General features: G+C 39.8%; 1 protein-coding gene across 7 annotated transcripts in view; it reads right to left on the bottom strand.

Moving 5' to 3' along the window:
* LOC129635355 (uncharacterized) overlaps nt 1–15,675 on the bottom strand; it is a 434,397-nt gene that overhangs the window by 184,241 nt on the left and 234,481 nt on the right. For all 7 annotated transcript variants that reach the window (XR_008706245.1, XM_055558295.1, XM_055558298.1 and 4 more), the window contains one exon: nt 7,700–7,764. Coding sequence is in view for 6 of the 7 variants with exons in the window: in XM_055558295.1 (XP_055414270.1) it covers nt 7,700–7,764 (65 nt within the window). In the remaining variant the exon portion in view is untranslated. The remainder of the gene's footprint in view (nt 1–7,699; nt 7,765–15,675) is intronic.

Below are 15,675 nucleotides of genomic sequence, written 5' to 3'. Positions count from 1 at the left end.
CAATATGACATATATCCTGCTCTCCAGAAGCTTAAGTTTAAGGCTTTCATATTCAGATATTCTCCCCATTTTTCCACCTGTGGGGACAGAGAATGCAGGGGATACCACTGAAATACAACCCAAGGTATTTCTAGCGTCCCAAACATGATGACATATACCTCAAATTTTGCCCCTACAATTTGAAGTTCTGTCCTAGGAACTGCCCACCAGACATCTCCTTCTGCCTTGCCATTACCCTTTCTTATCTTCTCAGTCCCTAAAACCATGACTCCAAGTTCAGCTTCTTTTGATCCCGGGGATACAGTCTAAGGGAAAGGTGGGGAACAATCGACTTACTTTAGCTTCTCAAGCAAACCAAAGGCAAGGAGAATACACGTAAATAAAATATTGCTGTAGTCAAACTTATCCTCTCTCCCTTCAAATGCTGCTGCTGCTGCTAAGTCGCTTCAGTTGTGTCCAACTCTGTGCGACCCCATAGATGGCAGCCCACCAGGCTCCTCTGTCCATGGGATTCTCCAGGCAAGAACACTGGAGTGGGTTGCCATTTCTCCTCTAATGCATGAAAGTGAAAAGTCAAAGTGAAGTTGCTCAGTCGTGTCCGACTCCTACTGAACGCATGGACTGCAGCCTACCAGGCTCCCCCTTCAAATGACTCACTTTCATTTAGGAATCGCAAAGAAATGGGGCTCGATGGAGATAGGATGACATCACAAACATCCAGTTTCGTTCTAGTAATAACTCAGAATATTTCATTAATCCATAAAAGCTTTAAATTTTGTTAGTTTTTTTTTAATGACACCCATAGAATGTATAGCACCAATACTGAATCCTAATGTAAATTATGAACTTTGAGTGATAAGGATGTGTCAATGTAGGTTCATCAAGTGTAACAAATGGACCCTCCGGTGGGGGATGTAGACAGCGGGAGAAGCTGCATGTGATGGGCTGTGAATCCGAAACTTAAAAGTAAAGTCTATTTTTAAAACAATGATATATATTCATAATCTCACTAGGAAAACTTGTCAAAACTGTGGAAAAGTACAAAGAAGCAGGCAGAAATCACCTAGCATCGTTCTGTCCCTAATGTCAGATGAGTAGGTTGAATGATTTAGTGACCATCTCTCAAAGGCTCTTCTCTGGCCATACCTGTATGTGCACAGATTTCCATAAATAGAGATGCATGTGTATGCATGTGTAGATGTGAATGTACATATATGTGGGTTTCACCTGGCATGTTTTTGTCTCAATTAATACTGATTTTCTTAATTTTTAATAGCTGCATGGTGTTGCTGATATGAAATGTGTCATAATTTACCTAGCCAGTCTCTTCTTTGATAATTATTTTGGATTTTTTTTTTTGCTTATATAAATAATGATGCAGTGAACATTCCTGAATGCACATCCTTTGCCTATTATGATCTTTTTCGAATGCATGTATCTTTCCAGTCCATACCATATCTTGGGGGAGGTTATGAGTTACATACACTTCACCCGCACTGTGTGGATAGTTCTTTATACAAAGTAAACTTCTAGACAGAGAACACTGAAGAATTCTAGGTATAACCTTTCTGTTAGAAAAAAAGAGGAAGAAGGTTTGACTATGAAAACACATACATAATTGGTGCCTGTAGCTCAGAGCTTCACACATGGTATATGGCCAGTAAGTAACAGCTGCTAATAGGATCATTGTTGTTTCTTTTGTTTTGGTCCAGTTTCTTTGCTGAAAAAGATCTGAGCATGGCACATGGGGGCCTGAACCACAGAAGATGAACTGTATTTTATTCCCTACAAGTTTCTGACTCTGGCTGTAATCACGTGTGAATTTCAGAAACCAATGTTCAAGCCAAGAATGCAGTTCATACAACCACCCTGTTCACTCAGTGAGCAGCAACATGGAGGCCCCATACTCAACGGTGGGCATAATAATGGTCAGCCGTCCTTTCTCTTATGTAATAAAGAAGCGAGTACAACTTTTCTGGGGTTTTTATATATCATTATATGTGTTCTGACTTTCCTATTCAAAGGAAACAATAGGAAAGCATGTTGGACTTTTATAAATATTATTCCCTGATTCCAAGAACTGATTCTATCAGTCTTAGAGCTCAAGGTCAGCCCCAGATTGGTCCCAGAGATTTCAACAAAAGCCTCTTAGTACTGTCTGCTTTATCCTCTTCAATTATGACACAGTTGTAAAAAAAAAAAAAAAAAAATTCCCCAAACAAACACCTAACACCAAACTGCTTCTGCCTACATCTGCCACATTTTTTATAAGACAGTGTGTGGCTCCTGGCTGTGCTGATTTTGAACATCACCTTCAGGAAAATTTTTTGCTATAGGTCAAGGCTCAGATTTACAGCTCTGTTTTTTGCTCTGAGGTGAGATGGAAGCAAAATCAATGAGGTTAGCTTTGGGGCCACTAGAAGTAAGTAACATGAGCCAATTATCAGTGACCTGGGATCTGTGAAGTAGGGAAAAAAGGTCCAATGAAAAGAGGGAAATCAAGAAGGCACTCTATCTCTCATTACTGTCTATGACAGAATTCATTTAAAAATAAGTAATCATGTTTTATTGGCACTAGAGAAAGAATGGTGGTGATGGTTTCGTCACTAAGTCATGTTGGACTCTTGTGTGGGTCTCCTGCATGCAGTTAGTTTCTTTACTGACTGAGCTACCAGAGAATCCCAGAGAAAGAGAAAACAGCCTTAAATGTGATAGTGGAAATTTTGAAATATCCAAACAGTTTTGTTCCTTGACCCCTAATTAAAAGCAGTCCACGGTCATGGGACCTCTACCACCTCCTTTGTGAATGGAGGGAGATTTTCTAGATAAAAATCTTGTGTCATCTCAAAGAAATTTAAATAAAAACAATAACCATGACTAGCATTTATTGAGCACCTATTGAATGCCTGGCACTGTACAAGGTCCTTGGCACATGAGTCACTCAATAGTCCCTGAGACCTTACTGTGTGCCAGACATCATTCCAGGGGCTAAGGACACAGCAGTGAACAAGATACCCAAAGTGCCTGCTTTCCTAAAGCTTCTATTCTAGTAAGAGGAGATAATCAACAAGTTCTTAAACAAAACAAACAACAGAATCAATGCTATGCACAGAATTAAAATCCAGTAATGTGACAGAACCATTGTGTAGTCAGGAAAGACCCCATGAAGGAGGTAGATTTAAGCTGAAACTTCAATGAAAAGAAGATTCATCTCAATGAAGGTGAGGGGGCAGAATTTAAACCTCAAGAAAGCTCTAGCAACTCTATTGCAAAGAGGAAGAAAATGAAGCTCAGAGAGGCTATACAACTTCCCTATGGTAGGGCTGGGATTCAATTATTGCTCCCTTGTCTGTAAAGCTGCACTGTGAAGCCCCACTGTGAAGCTTCAGTAGGGGAATAGGAATATCAACCTGAATTGTGTCTATAGAAATATGTAATCCCAAGTTCCCAAGAGCTACTCTTAAACATTAGTCACACTCCATCCATTTATCAGAAGAGTTATTTTACCAAATAGGTAGCATTTATGCCTGCAGTTGTTTTAACAGTTATACGAGTCTAAGAATTCTTGGGGAACTTGCTAAATGGAAGACTCCTGGGTCCCACTTCTAGGTAGCCATTGATTCAGCAGAGTCAGGGTGAGGCCTGGGAAACTGTTTATTTTTAACATGCATCTTGGTTCAACTTTAAGAATGCAGAGAGTGCTTTTCAACTAGGAGTGATTTTTTGTTGTTGCTTTCATGGGACATTTTGCAATAGAATGAGAAAATGTTGGTTGTGACAGCTGGGGTGTGTGTGTGTGCATGCACATGTGTGTCTCTCACAGGGATCTAGTAAGTAGAGGCCAGGTGTGTGTGTGTGTATGTGTGTATGTGTGTGTGTGTGTGAGTGACAGTGATCTTAGAAAGTAGAGGCCAGGGATGCTGCTCAACATTTTACAGCACAGAGGCCAGCCTCGGCAATGAACTTTCTGGCCCTAAATGTCAATAGTGCTGAGGTTGAGAAACCCTGCCTTGGGATTAACATCTCTTCTTCATCAATCTCCTTTTCTACTCACCTCAAAGAAAACTCCTTAGAACCCTCTTTAGAACTTCCATAGCTCCTCTCATGTTAAAAACGATCTTTCTTGTTGGTTCCTCTGCCTGGTAGAAGAAAACTTAGGCCAGGATCCCTGCTTCATTCATTTTTGAGTCTGGCCTCATCCTCACTCACTCCATGAATGTTTATGCCATTTCAAGCAAAATTCATTTACAATACCGTTGGGACTGACCACAAAATGGTTCTGTGAGTGATAACCACAACTAGTGTTTACAGAAAGAAGGAAGACTCAGGGGCCTAATTTCCAGTCTAAACATCTAATACAAATCTTTCAGGTTTCATTTAAGAAAATGGCTATGTATTTTTTTTTTTTTTAACATTCGCCAAATATCACAGTTGCTTCCGGACCTGCCTGGGGCTGTGCAGGTGAGTCAGCCATGTGAACATGACGACCACCCATGGTGCTCCACCATCACACGAACAACCTCATTGGCTGTGTCCGCTGCAGTGTCTGGCTACCAGTTGGCAGCTCTGAGCAAACTAACTCAGTCCCTAAGCCAACTCTGAATTCCAGGAAATTAAAATCCAGCAAATAACTCTGTACAGATCTGAGAGGAAACTGAGCAAGGTAACAGTGCCCTCTAAAAATAGCCAGGCAATTACCTTTGAAGATCTTTCAAAAAGATTCACTTAACTGCACAGACTGAAGCAGCAAAGGGCTTATTTGTTTGTTGACAGAAGCTGTCCCTATGTAGTCAGCAGACTTCGGAATGCTGGATACCCAATCGATATTTGGATGCCATGGAGTTACTAGGCTACTCAGCTGACCAGACTTAAAAACAAGAGACCAAGAGACTACCTTTGGTGAGGTTTATCTGGCCACATTTTTTTACTCAATTGATCATGTTAGTTTTCCTCACTTTGCTTCTTATTCCAACTTGGGTACTTGGCATGAATATTGTGGTGAAATGCATTCATTGCTCTTTCACTTCACGTGCTGGAGCAATCTATCAGCGCCATCAATTGTGTAAAGACTCCTTTTAAAGGTATTCTACCTCCAGCAAGTTGGTGAATACAGAAATGATTATATCACAGATTGGTTATGAAGTTCAACCAATTTAGCAATCTTCCTCTTGCGGTTAATTATCCACAGAATGTTTGCTCTTTTTCTTCTTCATCTTTTAATTTTCAGTCTTGGCAATCTGAGCTAAAGTGACTGGAAGTTATGAAAAGTATGAAAATGTGTCTGTTTCAAATAGTTGGCTGAGTTCTTCATCAGCTGGAGGCCCAGCACAGGTGTGAATATTTGTTTATAATCCAAACACAGCAAAGTAAACAGTTTCATTTTGCACCTTTTTTTCCTCCATACAATGATATGAATATTTCCTTTGTGATGGTCAGTGACTTTGTTTAACTTGAAAGAAAGCCTGAATGGAAAGGAAGGGCCGAGAGACTCGTAACTGTTTGTACAAGGGCCTGAAGTGACTGACGGCTCAACTAATCTGGGCGTAGAGCCCTGACATTTTGTCAGCTCCCCTGAGGAGTCAGACGTGCTGTCCACGACACACCTGTCAAGTGCTGATAGAAAAACAACTCTGTCACACAGAGCCTTCAAGGCTACATATGTGACCCTTAACCCTGGAACTCCTTCTGGAGTTTTCCACTGGGTACCAAAAGCTTTTCAATATTTCCAGCTGGACATCTCCGTGAGCTGTAATGGCAGCTCAGCATTCTAGCACTGGTGGGCATTGTTGAGGGAATCCCCCTCTCCCCGGTGTTTTTCTCTCCCTCATGGGAAGGCCCAGTTCTGAAATCTCTTTGGTAGCAAAAGAGAAGAGCTGCTCTCATCATCTAAAACTCAGTCTTTGCCTCCCAGTTGAACCCGTGTGTCTTCCTGAAAGTGGGATATCTTTGAGGCCACTTAAATTCCTGTCTTCATCTCCAAGGTCTGAAACCCTTGAATGGGCCTATAAGACAATAAACTTTTCCATGCCATGGTGTTCAGTGTCTTCCAAGGGCTTGGTCTGGTTTCCCTTCTTGCACAAGAGACAACAAACAGGAGGAAACACAGACGCCCCTGAAGCCAGGGGTTGATGTTAAACAAACTAAGTACTGAATTTAAGACAATTTGCAACTCTTTGCTACTATCCTGATAGCCACCAGTAAAGATTATGGGAAAAGAAAAAGAAAAGATGAAAAAAATGGGAAAAGACCCAATATAGGAGCTATATCCAGGAGAACTGAATTCATAACTGAAGCAATAAATACCCTACAAGTGCACAGATGTATCTTCATTCAGCATAACAAGAAAATAAGACAGCTGACTGAGTCTATTCAGAATAATAATCAGTTTCAAGGAGGAAAACAAAACCACCTTCAAACTACGTCAGTTGAACTCCAAGAGAGATCTTGGAATCCTTGGGTTGGTTACAGCTTTTCTTAACATAAACTAATACAGCCTTGGACCGAGTATCCACAAACCAGCACATCAGCAACAGGCTAGTTTAAGCCAGAATATTTCCGCAGCTTCTTCCAGGGATGGTTTCTTTTTTCTCCGGTTTCCCAGACTGTCAGACTAAAGGACCCAAGCATTTGATGAGCACATTAAAGCTCATACTCATAGTTCCTGTATAGAAATTTCCACCGAAATGAGACAAAAATAACTAAATGAAAGGAAAACCATGGACTGGATCTTTAGACAGTATTAACATCATTTCCCTCATTTTATAGATGAAGAAACTGAGATCCAAAGAAGTGAAGTGCCTGTGCCCCCAGGTTACTAAACTAGTAAATGACAAACTCTCAATGAAAGCATCAATTTCCTTCATTTCTTTAAAGCCTTGGGCACCGCTTATTTCTAAAGCTGAATGTACACATTACTGTAGCTTATAGATACAAATTATTTTATAATGTGTGATTGTTTAGAAACAAACAAGTGGCTCATAATAATTACAGTTCAGGGAAAAATAAACTCTAAAAAATTATTCTCGGGAATTTTTTTGGATGCCATTCATGATAATGTCTCCTTAGGATAGGAATATTAATTCAGCTAGCCTCAGTGCCTGAAGCAGCTGAAGTCACTGTTTAACCAAACACCTGGAATGTCATATTTTTCAGACAGTCTTGTTCCAGGACAACTCTGCTTACAATAAGCTTTGTGACCCATCCAGCTTCCTTGGAAAGTAAGGTTAGCTCCCCCACCCTCTCTGATGCAGCCCAGTCTTAATCTTAAGGCATTTCCCTCAAATTTTCTTTAATTTTTTTTTTTTTAATTTTATATTGAAGCATAGTTGATTAACAATGTTGTGTTAGTTTCAGGTATACAGCAAAGTGATTCAGGTATACATATATATTTACCAATTTTTTTTTTCAAATTCTGTTTCCATTTAATTTACTACAGAATAGTGAGCTGAGTTTCCTGCGCTATATAGTAGGTTCTTTTGGCAATCTATTTTAAATACTGCAGTGTGTACATGTCAATCCCAAACTCCCAGTCCATCTCATTTCCTTTTAAAAGACTTGTGTACCATCGGCCTAAGGTAGCTCAGTTTCCTCAGTTGCCAAAGCCCTAGACAGGTCAGCCTAGTTCTTGTCACCCTGTCCAGGGATCTGCTTGGGCTAAAAGTCAACACAACTCTCTTGTAACAGAGCAGTGGTCTCCTACCTTGTCATTCAAAGACTTGAGTCTCAAGATCTGGGAAACTGCAAAGGAGTGGGAAGGATCGAGCTCTGGAAGGAAGGAATGAGAGAAATGTGCAAGGTCAAACAAAATTTTCTGTAGATCTGTTGGTTTCTGAATACTTCTTCTGAGATCACATAGTTTATCTTGAGAAAAGCTGTTAAAATGTTGACTGCAAAGGAGGGTGCACAATCTCACTGCTCCCTACACCTGCAGCACAGGCATCACTTGGGAATCTGTTAGGAATGCAGTATCTTGGGCCGCAGAGCCACTGAATTACAGTATGAATTTCAACAAGATCCCCAGGCAATTCAGGTGCACAGTAAAGTCTGTGAAGAGCCCTGTGGTGAAGAGATCCATACAAGTCCCTCTTCATTTTTATCTCCTTTATTTCTGGCATTCAGAGTCACTGGCTAAGCGGTAAGCCTTTTCCAAACATTTCTTTTTTTTCTCCACCTGCACCTGGCTCATTCTTCACCTCCTCTTTAAGATTCCTTGTCCTGCATGTCCCTCGCCAATCCTCTTCAACTTGAATCCTTAGAATACTCTTTGTTTGACATAATATATCACTTTATATTAGTTTTTTTTTTTCCCTAGAAATCTCTCACCTCTTAAAAGTCTTCCTTTCAAGTATAGGCCACTCACTCATCCTTCCTTTTCTTTTTTCTGATGGCCCTTTTCGATTCCTTTATTTTTTTAATATAAATTTATTAATTTTAATTGGAGGCTAATTACTTTACAATATTGTAGTGGTTTTGCCATACATTGACATCATCCTTCCTTTCTATAACCTATGACAAAAAGATTTCCCCTAACTTATCATGGATGCTTCTAGATCACATTCATTCTAAAACTTTTCTTTTGAGAATTTTTAAAATATGGCTTAGAGAAGCTTGATAAATTTGTCTGGGTTAAAATTAAGAAGATGGGTCAATCAAAGATAGCAAAAGCAAACAAAAAAACAGAAGTTTTCAGTGCATATATCACTCAGGATTGGTGTCTAGAATATATGATGAAATGCTATATATTAGTAAAAAGGTAAATCATACAATATAAAGAAAATGGGAACAAGATACAATGAGGCAATCCACAGACCAGGAAACATGAACATCACACCAAACATGAGGAGATGCTGAACTCCACTTCTAATTAGGGAAATACATGCCAGAACCTTAGTAAGTACCATTTCACACTCAATTAAGAAGTTAGACAATACCAAGTGGGGATGATAATCTGAAGTAATGGAAACTTAGGCTCCTGGATGGAGTATAAATGTTTATGACCACATCTGAGAACAATTTGGCAGTATCAGAGTCAGTTAAAAAAGCCCTTACTCTAGGACTCAACAGTGTCATTGCTGGGTGAGTCTAGAGCAACTCTCACCCAGATGCACATCAAGGTATATATAAACTGGGGCAAGATTGGAAATGACTAAAATTGGAAACAACTTAATGTTCACCAAAGAGAATGATAAATACATTTTATATTCATATAGTGAAAAACTGTGCAGTAGTTACATGTGAATGAACCTGAAGTAGGTATATGTATGTGGGTGTGTATGTGTATGAGGGTACATATGTATATATATACCTATATATATATATCTCAACTTGAGTGAATCTCACAATTCAATGTTGAATGAATAAAAGGAAATTATAGAAAAATGTACAGTATCATTTCTGTAAAAGTTTAAAACATGGAAGTCAAAGCTTTAAGGATACATGTAAATTTAGCAAAAACACAAAGAATGATAGGCAATGATAAGACCTATTTAATAGTAGTTACTTTGGTAGGGGCAGGAGTGGGGATGAATCTATGAGGATTTACCTAGGGGGCTACAATGGTGTTGGTATAAAGCTTTATTTCTTAAGCTGACTAATGGATACAAAGGTAATAATTGCATTTTCTTTGTAAACTTGTGAAGGTCTAAAATACTAATCAAGGTGAATTAAAACAAAATAACTTTTCTTTAAGACTATATAACTCAGTCATGTCACCCTCTTCCCACTTTCATTACCACAGTATACTGATGAGCTATCACTCATATCCAGCCTACAGTTTTCCTCTCCATCCTCCCTACCATCAGCTGCATTTCAGCAGCCCTGTTGCTCGTGGTCCTCTTCTGCCCCAGCAATCTTGACTATCACTTGCCCTAGGAACTCACAAGATGGATTTTAGATCTTGTCACCCAGCACATCTCCAACCAACATTTCCTGATTATCTCTTCTGCGACATCTTTCATGCTTTTTCCAAGCCTATCTTCAGTCAAACCTCCTCGTGGGCTCAATGTTCTTGCCCTACTTTATTCCTCAAATCCGCTCCTGAGTTTTTCTCTTTTTCAACAACCCTGGATCAATACGTAGCCAACATCTTAGAGCTTTTGTCACACCCATCTTGCCTAACTCTAACCATCCACTTTTTCTAGTCCTAGATGAGGATGCTGAATAATGCTAACGGAAACCATGTAACAGTCCTGCCCTGCATCATTTCAAACCCATTTCCTCCAGAGAACCTGGCCTCCAGCCTCTGACACCAGTTTTTTTATTCACTCCTAGCTGAAATCATTCCCAGCCTTCAATACCAGCACTGCCTTCCCTTTGCCAGGAATGGAAAGTTAACTGCGTCCTGTACAGCCAGGGAGATGCCTGGGGAGTAGCTTAGGAGAAGTCTTCTCAGACCAGCTCAGGGTCCCCTTCCTCAGTTCAATCAGAAAGGTCTGCTTTAATCATTTAAAATATGTCCTCCGAATAAGATATCATTTAATTAAAAAAGGGCAGGGAGCTGTCCTGCTTTTTAAACCTTCAGCTTTCCATTGCACTGGGTATAAAACACAAACCCCTTAGCCAGGTGTACATGGGACATGATTCCATCTCGGCTCTGACCTGAGCTAGTACTGCTCAGCCCTGGTTTCCCACCCTGCAGGCCTAGGGCCCTTCTGCTCTCACCTCTAGGCCCACATGTGGTTCCACCTGCCCACACACCTGCCCCTTTGTCCTTTGTGTGCCTGACCCCTTACTTTCAAATTCCATTTTAAATGTCACCTCCCCTAGCATTTCTCCTTATTCTCTATCACACTACCTTCTTCATCTCTCTCATAGCACTTCTCACACCTTTATTCAATTTGGGGTTTACTTCCTCATTTAGTGTCTGTTTCTTCCACCAGTAGACTGTAACTCCCTTGACAGGAAGCATCCTCTTTGTCATTCACATTCAGGGACAGGGCCAAAGCGGGGGTGGGGGTGGGGTTGGGGGTGGGCTTCAGACCCTCTTTAGGTCCTCAGAGAAGAAGCTGCACCTGAGACCACCCCAAATAAGTACGTAATTAAAGGAGAAACCCTGGCTGTGCACCTCTGGCTTCCCAGAAAGGGCCCAAGCCCTCCCCCTTCCAGCCAGATGCCCCCAGGACCTCTGCCACAGAGAAGTCCAGGAGCTGTACCGGAGCCAGCACCTCCCTCGTGGATCCTGTTTCTGTGCGTAGGAAGCAGGCAGGAAATATTTTTTTTTTTTAGGAAACATTTTTTGATAAATCAATAAATTTGTGAAAGTTTGAGAAGCACCAGGCTAGGAAAAAAAAAAAAAAGTCAGCTACCCTAGACTGATAGAAACAAGAAAAGTAGGGAGGTCAACCTTCCCCATCCTCTCCATCACTGGCTACCTACCCATGACAGTCTATTTTAGGACAAAGGACAGAAAAGCCAGACCAGCCTTCTGAACCAGCCTGCCTTTCAGCATCTGTGCTACATAGAATCTTCAGATATGAAGATCGGGAGACTTGTGGAGGTAAGTGTTGAAGGAGTTTAACTGATTTTGTAACAAAATGATTATTTAAGCATCCTTGGTCTATCTTAAAATACGTGGCAAGTCTTTGAAAAGACTGTCATTATATGATGGCTGTCATTATAGTAGGAAGCAACAGCACTATGGGACACAGAACAGAAGTTAGTCACCTCAGATATATGAGACAGGCAGATGTGGTTAGGAGTAAAGGCTGTCAGACTCCTAACTGATAAATCTCAGTTATCCTCCTGTGTGTACCTGGGTTGCCATGGCTGCACCTTTGCTTGGCAAATGTGTTCAAGTACTTTTTCTCCCTAAGCTGCTTTGCCTGTTGTGCTTGTCCACAAGGCTTGAATGGAACACAGAGAGATAGCAAACATGTAGTCTGTGTGGGTGTACTTGTTTTTCTGTGCAAACATGATTGAGTTATTTAGAAGAAAAACACAGCAGGAGTTGATTTCAGGCAAAACACAGGGTAGTACAGTATGGTGGAGAGAAGCCGTGTGAAGGTGGGGGCGAGGTGGCAGATATCAGGGCATGAAGTCATCAATCTGGGTAGGCACAGGGCGGTGAGGTGGAGGTTACAGTAGGAGGGCAGGTGAGCATGACGACTATGTAGCTACTCTTCCTTAATAATCATCATAAACCAGGTACTGTGCCTTTTACATAGAATTGATTGTTACTTTCATAAATGCTATGAGACAGGTTGTTGTTTCTAGTTGCTAAGTCGTGTCCAACTCTTTTGTGACCCCGTGGACTGTAGCCGGCCAGGCTCCTCTGTCCACAGGATTTCCCAGGCAAGAATACTGGAGTGGGTTGCCATTTCCTTCTCCAGGGGATCTTCCCGAGCCAGGGATGGAATCCATGTCTCCTGCCTTAGCAGGCAGATTCTTTACTATTGAGCTACCTGGGAAGCTCATGAGATAGGTACCTTTTTTAATAACCATTTTTTAAATTGATGTATATTTAATTTACAATACTGTGCTAGCTTCAGGTATACAGCAATGTGATTCTGTTATACATATATACATATAGCTCTTTTATTAATATATATACTCTCTTATGCATATATACTCTTTTTCAGATTCTTTTCCACTATAGGTTATTACATGATATTGAATATATTTCCTTATGCTATATAGTAGGTTCTTGCTATTTATTTTATATATATAGTTTTTCATTATTGAACAAAGGGGCAGGTGTGTGGGCAGGTGGAACCACACGTGGGCCTAGAGGTGAGAGCAGAGTTAAAATCCCAAACTTCTAATTTACCTACTTTCCCTGCTATCCCCTTTGGTAATCATGAATTTGTTACCTATGTCTGGGAGTCTATTTCTGCTTTGTAAATAAGATCATTTGTATCATTTTTAAAATTCCACATGTAAGTAATAACATATGACATTTGTCTTTCTCTGCCTGACTTCACTTAATATGATTGATAATCTCTAGGTTCATTCATGTTGCTGCAAATGATTTTGTTTCATTCTTTTTTATGGGTTAGTAATGTTCCATTGCATATATGTACCACATTTTCTTTATCTATCCATTTGTTAAAGGACATTTAGATTGCTTCCATGTCTTGGCTACTGTAAATGGTGCTGCTATGAACATTGGAGTGCATGTATCTCTTCAAGTTAGAATTTTTCTCTGGATATATGCCCAAGAGTGGGACTGCAGGATCATAAGGTAATTCTATTTTTAGTTTTTGAAAGAGCCTCCATATTCCTCTCCATAATGGCTACACCAACTTACATTCCAACCAACAGTGTTGTAGACTCCTTTCTCTCTACACCCTCTTGAGATAGATACCTTTATTATTCCTCTTTCACCTCTAATACCTCTGTGAAGACACTGAGGCTCAGAGAGGTTAAGCAATTTGCATAAGGTCACAGAGTTCATATGAGAGCCTGGATTGTAATCTAGGTTTATCTATATCTGAAGTCTGGGGTCATAACCACCATTCCATGCTTTGCTGCCAGTTGGCAGAATAGCCTGGAGCCCAAGAGAGGGGTTAAGCTTAGAGCTGTAATTACAGGGAAAATTTCTTAGAAGGTAACAAAGAGAACAAAGAAAGAGCCAATCTCTGTCAGCATCGCTAAAAAAGGAAAGGACTGAGGAGCACCCAGGTTTTTTATGTGAGAAAGATGTTCTACTATTGCTTAATTTGAGGACAGAAAAAGGAAAAACCTGTAAATCTGAGGCTGTGGTAAAGAAAAGAAGAATAAAGGACACAGAAAACAGACCAAAAAGGAAAAAAAAAAACTTTAAAAATTACTTTCAGCACCCCTTTATGATAGCAACTCTTCAAAAACTGGGCATAGAAGAAATCTACCTCAACATAATAAAGGCCATATATAATAAACCCACAGCAAACATTATTCTCAATGGTGAAAAACAAAGCATTTCCTCTAAGATCAGGAGCAAGACAAGGGTGTCCAGTCTCACCACAATTATTCAACATAGTTTTGGAAGTCCGAGCTGTGGCAATCAGAGAACAAAAAGAAATAAAACAAATCTAGACTGGAAAAGAAGTAAAACTCTCACTGTTTGCAGACAACATGATACTATACACAGAAAATCCTAAAGATACTATGAGAAAATTACTAGAGCTAATCAGTGAATTTTGAATTTAGTAAAGTTGCAGGATACAAAATCAATATACAGAAATCACTTGCATTCCTATACACTAACAGTGAAAAATCAGAAAGAAAAATTAAGGAATTAATCCCACTTATCATTGCAATAGAAAGAATAAAATATCTAGGAATAAACCTACCTAAGGAGACAAAAGAACTGTATACAGAAAACTATAGGACCCTGATGAAAGAAATCAAAGACAATATAATGTCTTTGATGTGGAGATATTCCATGTTCCTGGGTTGGAAGAATCAATATTGTGAAAATGACTATACTACCAGATGCAATCTACAGATTCAGTGCAATCCCTAACAAATCACCAATGGCATTTTTCATAGAACTAAAACAAAAATTTTCACAATTTGTAATGGAAACACAAAAGATCCTGCATAGCCAAAGCAATCTTGAGAAAGAATGAAGCTGGAGGAATCAACCTTCCTGTCTTCAGACTATACCACAAAGCTACAGTCATCAAGACAGTATGGTATTGGCACAAAAACAGAAATATAAATCAGTGGAACAAGATAAAAAACCCAGAGATAAACCCACATACCTGTGGACACTTTATCTTTGACAAAGGAGGCAAGAATATAAAATGGAGTATAGATAATCTCTTCAGTAAGTGGTGCCAGGAAAACTGGGCAGCTACATGTAAAAGAATGAAACTAGAACACTTCCTAATACCATTCGCAAAAATAAACTCAAAGTGGATTAAAGATCTGAATGTAAGACCAGAAACTATAAAACTCTTAGAGGAAAACATAGGCAAAATACTCTAAGATATAAATCACAGCAAGATCTTCTGTGGCCTACCTACTAGAGTAATGGAAATAAAAACAAAAATAAACAAGTGGGACCTAATTAAACTTAAAAGCTTTTGCACAGTGAAGGGAACTATAAACAAGGTGAAAGGACAGCCCTCAGACTGGGAGAATATAATAGCAAATGAAATAACTGAAAAAGGATTAATTTCTAAAATATACAAGCAGCTCATGAATGTTTAAACTACTGCACAATTGCACTCATCTCACAAGCTAGCAAAGTAATGCTCAAAATCCTCCAAGCCAGGCTTCAACAGTACGTGAATCATGAACTTCCAGATGTTCAAGCTGGATTTAGAAAAGGCAGAGGAACCAGAGATCAAATTGCCAATATCTGTTGGGTCATCAAAAAAGCAAGAGAGTTCCAGAAAAACATCTACTTCTGCTTTATCAACTACACCAAAGAGTTTGACTGCATGGATCACAGTCAAAACTGTGGAAAATTCTGAAAGAGATGGGAATACCAGACCACCTGACCTGCCTCCTGATAAAATCTGTATGCAGGTCAAGAAGCAACAGTTAGAACTGGACATTGAACAACAGACTGGTTCCAAACCAGGAAAGGAGTACATCAAGGATGTATATTGTCATCCTGCTTATTTAACTTATATGTAGAGTACCTCATGAGAAATGCTGGACTGGATGAAGCACAAGCTGGAATCAAGATTGCCAGGAGAAATATCAATAACCTCAGATATGCAGATGACACCATCCTTATGGCAGAAA

Source organism: Bubalus kerabau, chromosome 20 (genome assembly GCF_029407905.1).
Source record: "Bubalus kerabau isolate K-KA32 ecotype Philippines breed swamp buffalo chromosome 20, PCC_UOA_SB_1v2, whole genome shotgun sequence".
Classification (NCBI taxonomy): domain Eukaryota; kingdom Metazoa; phylum Chordata; class Mammalia; order Artiodactyla; family Bovidae; genus Bubalus; species Bubalus kerabau.
Note: the sequence above shows the minus strand (reverse complement) of the source record. Positions and strands in the feature narration are given on the sequence as shown.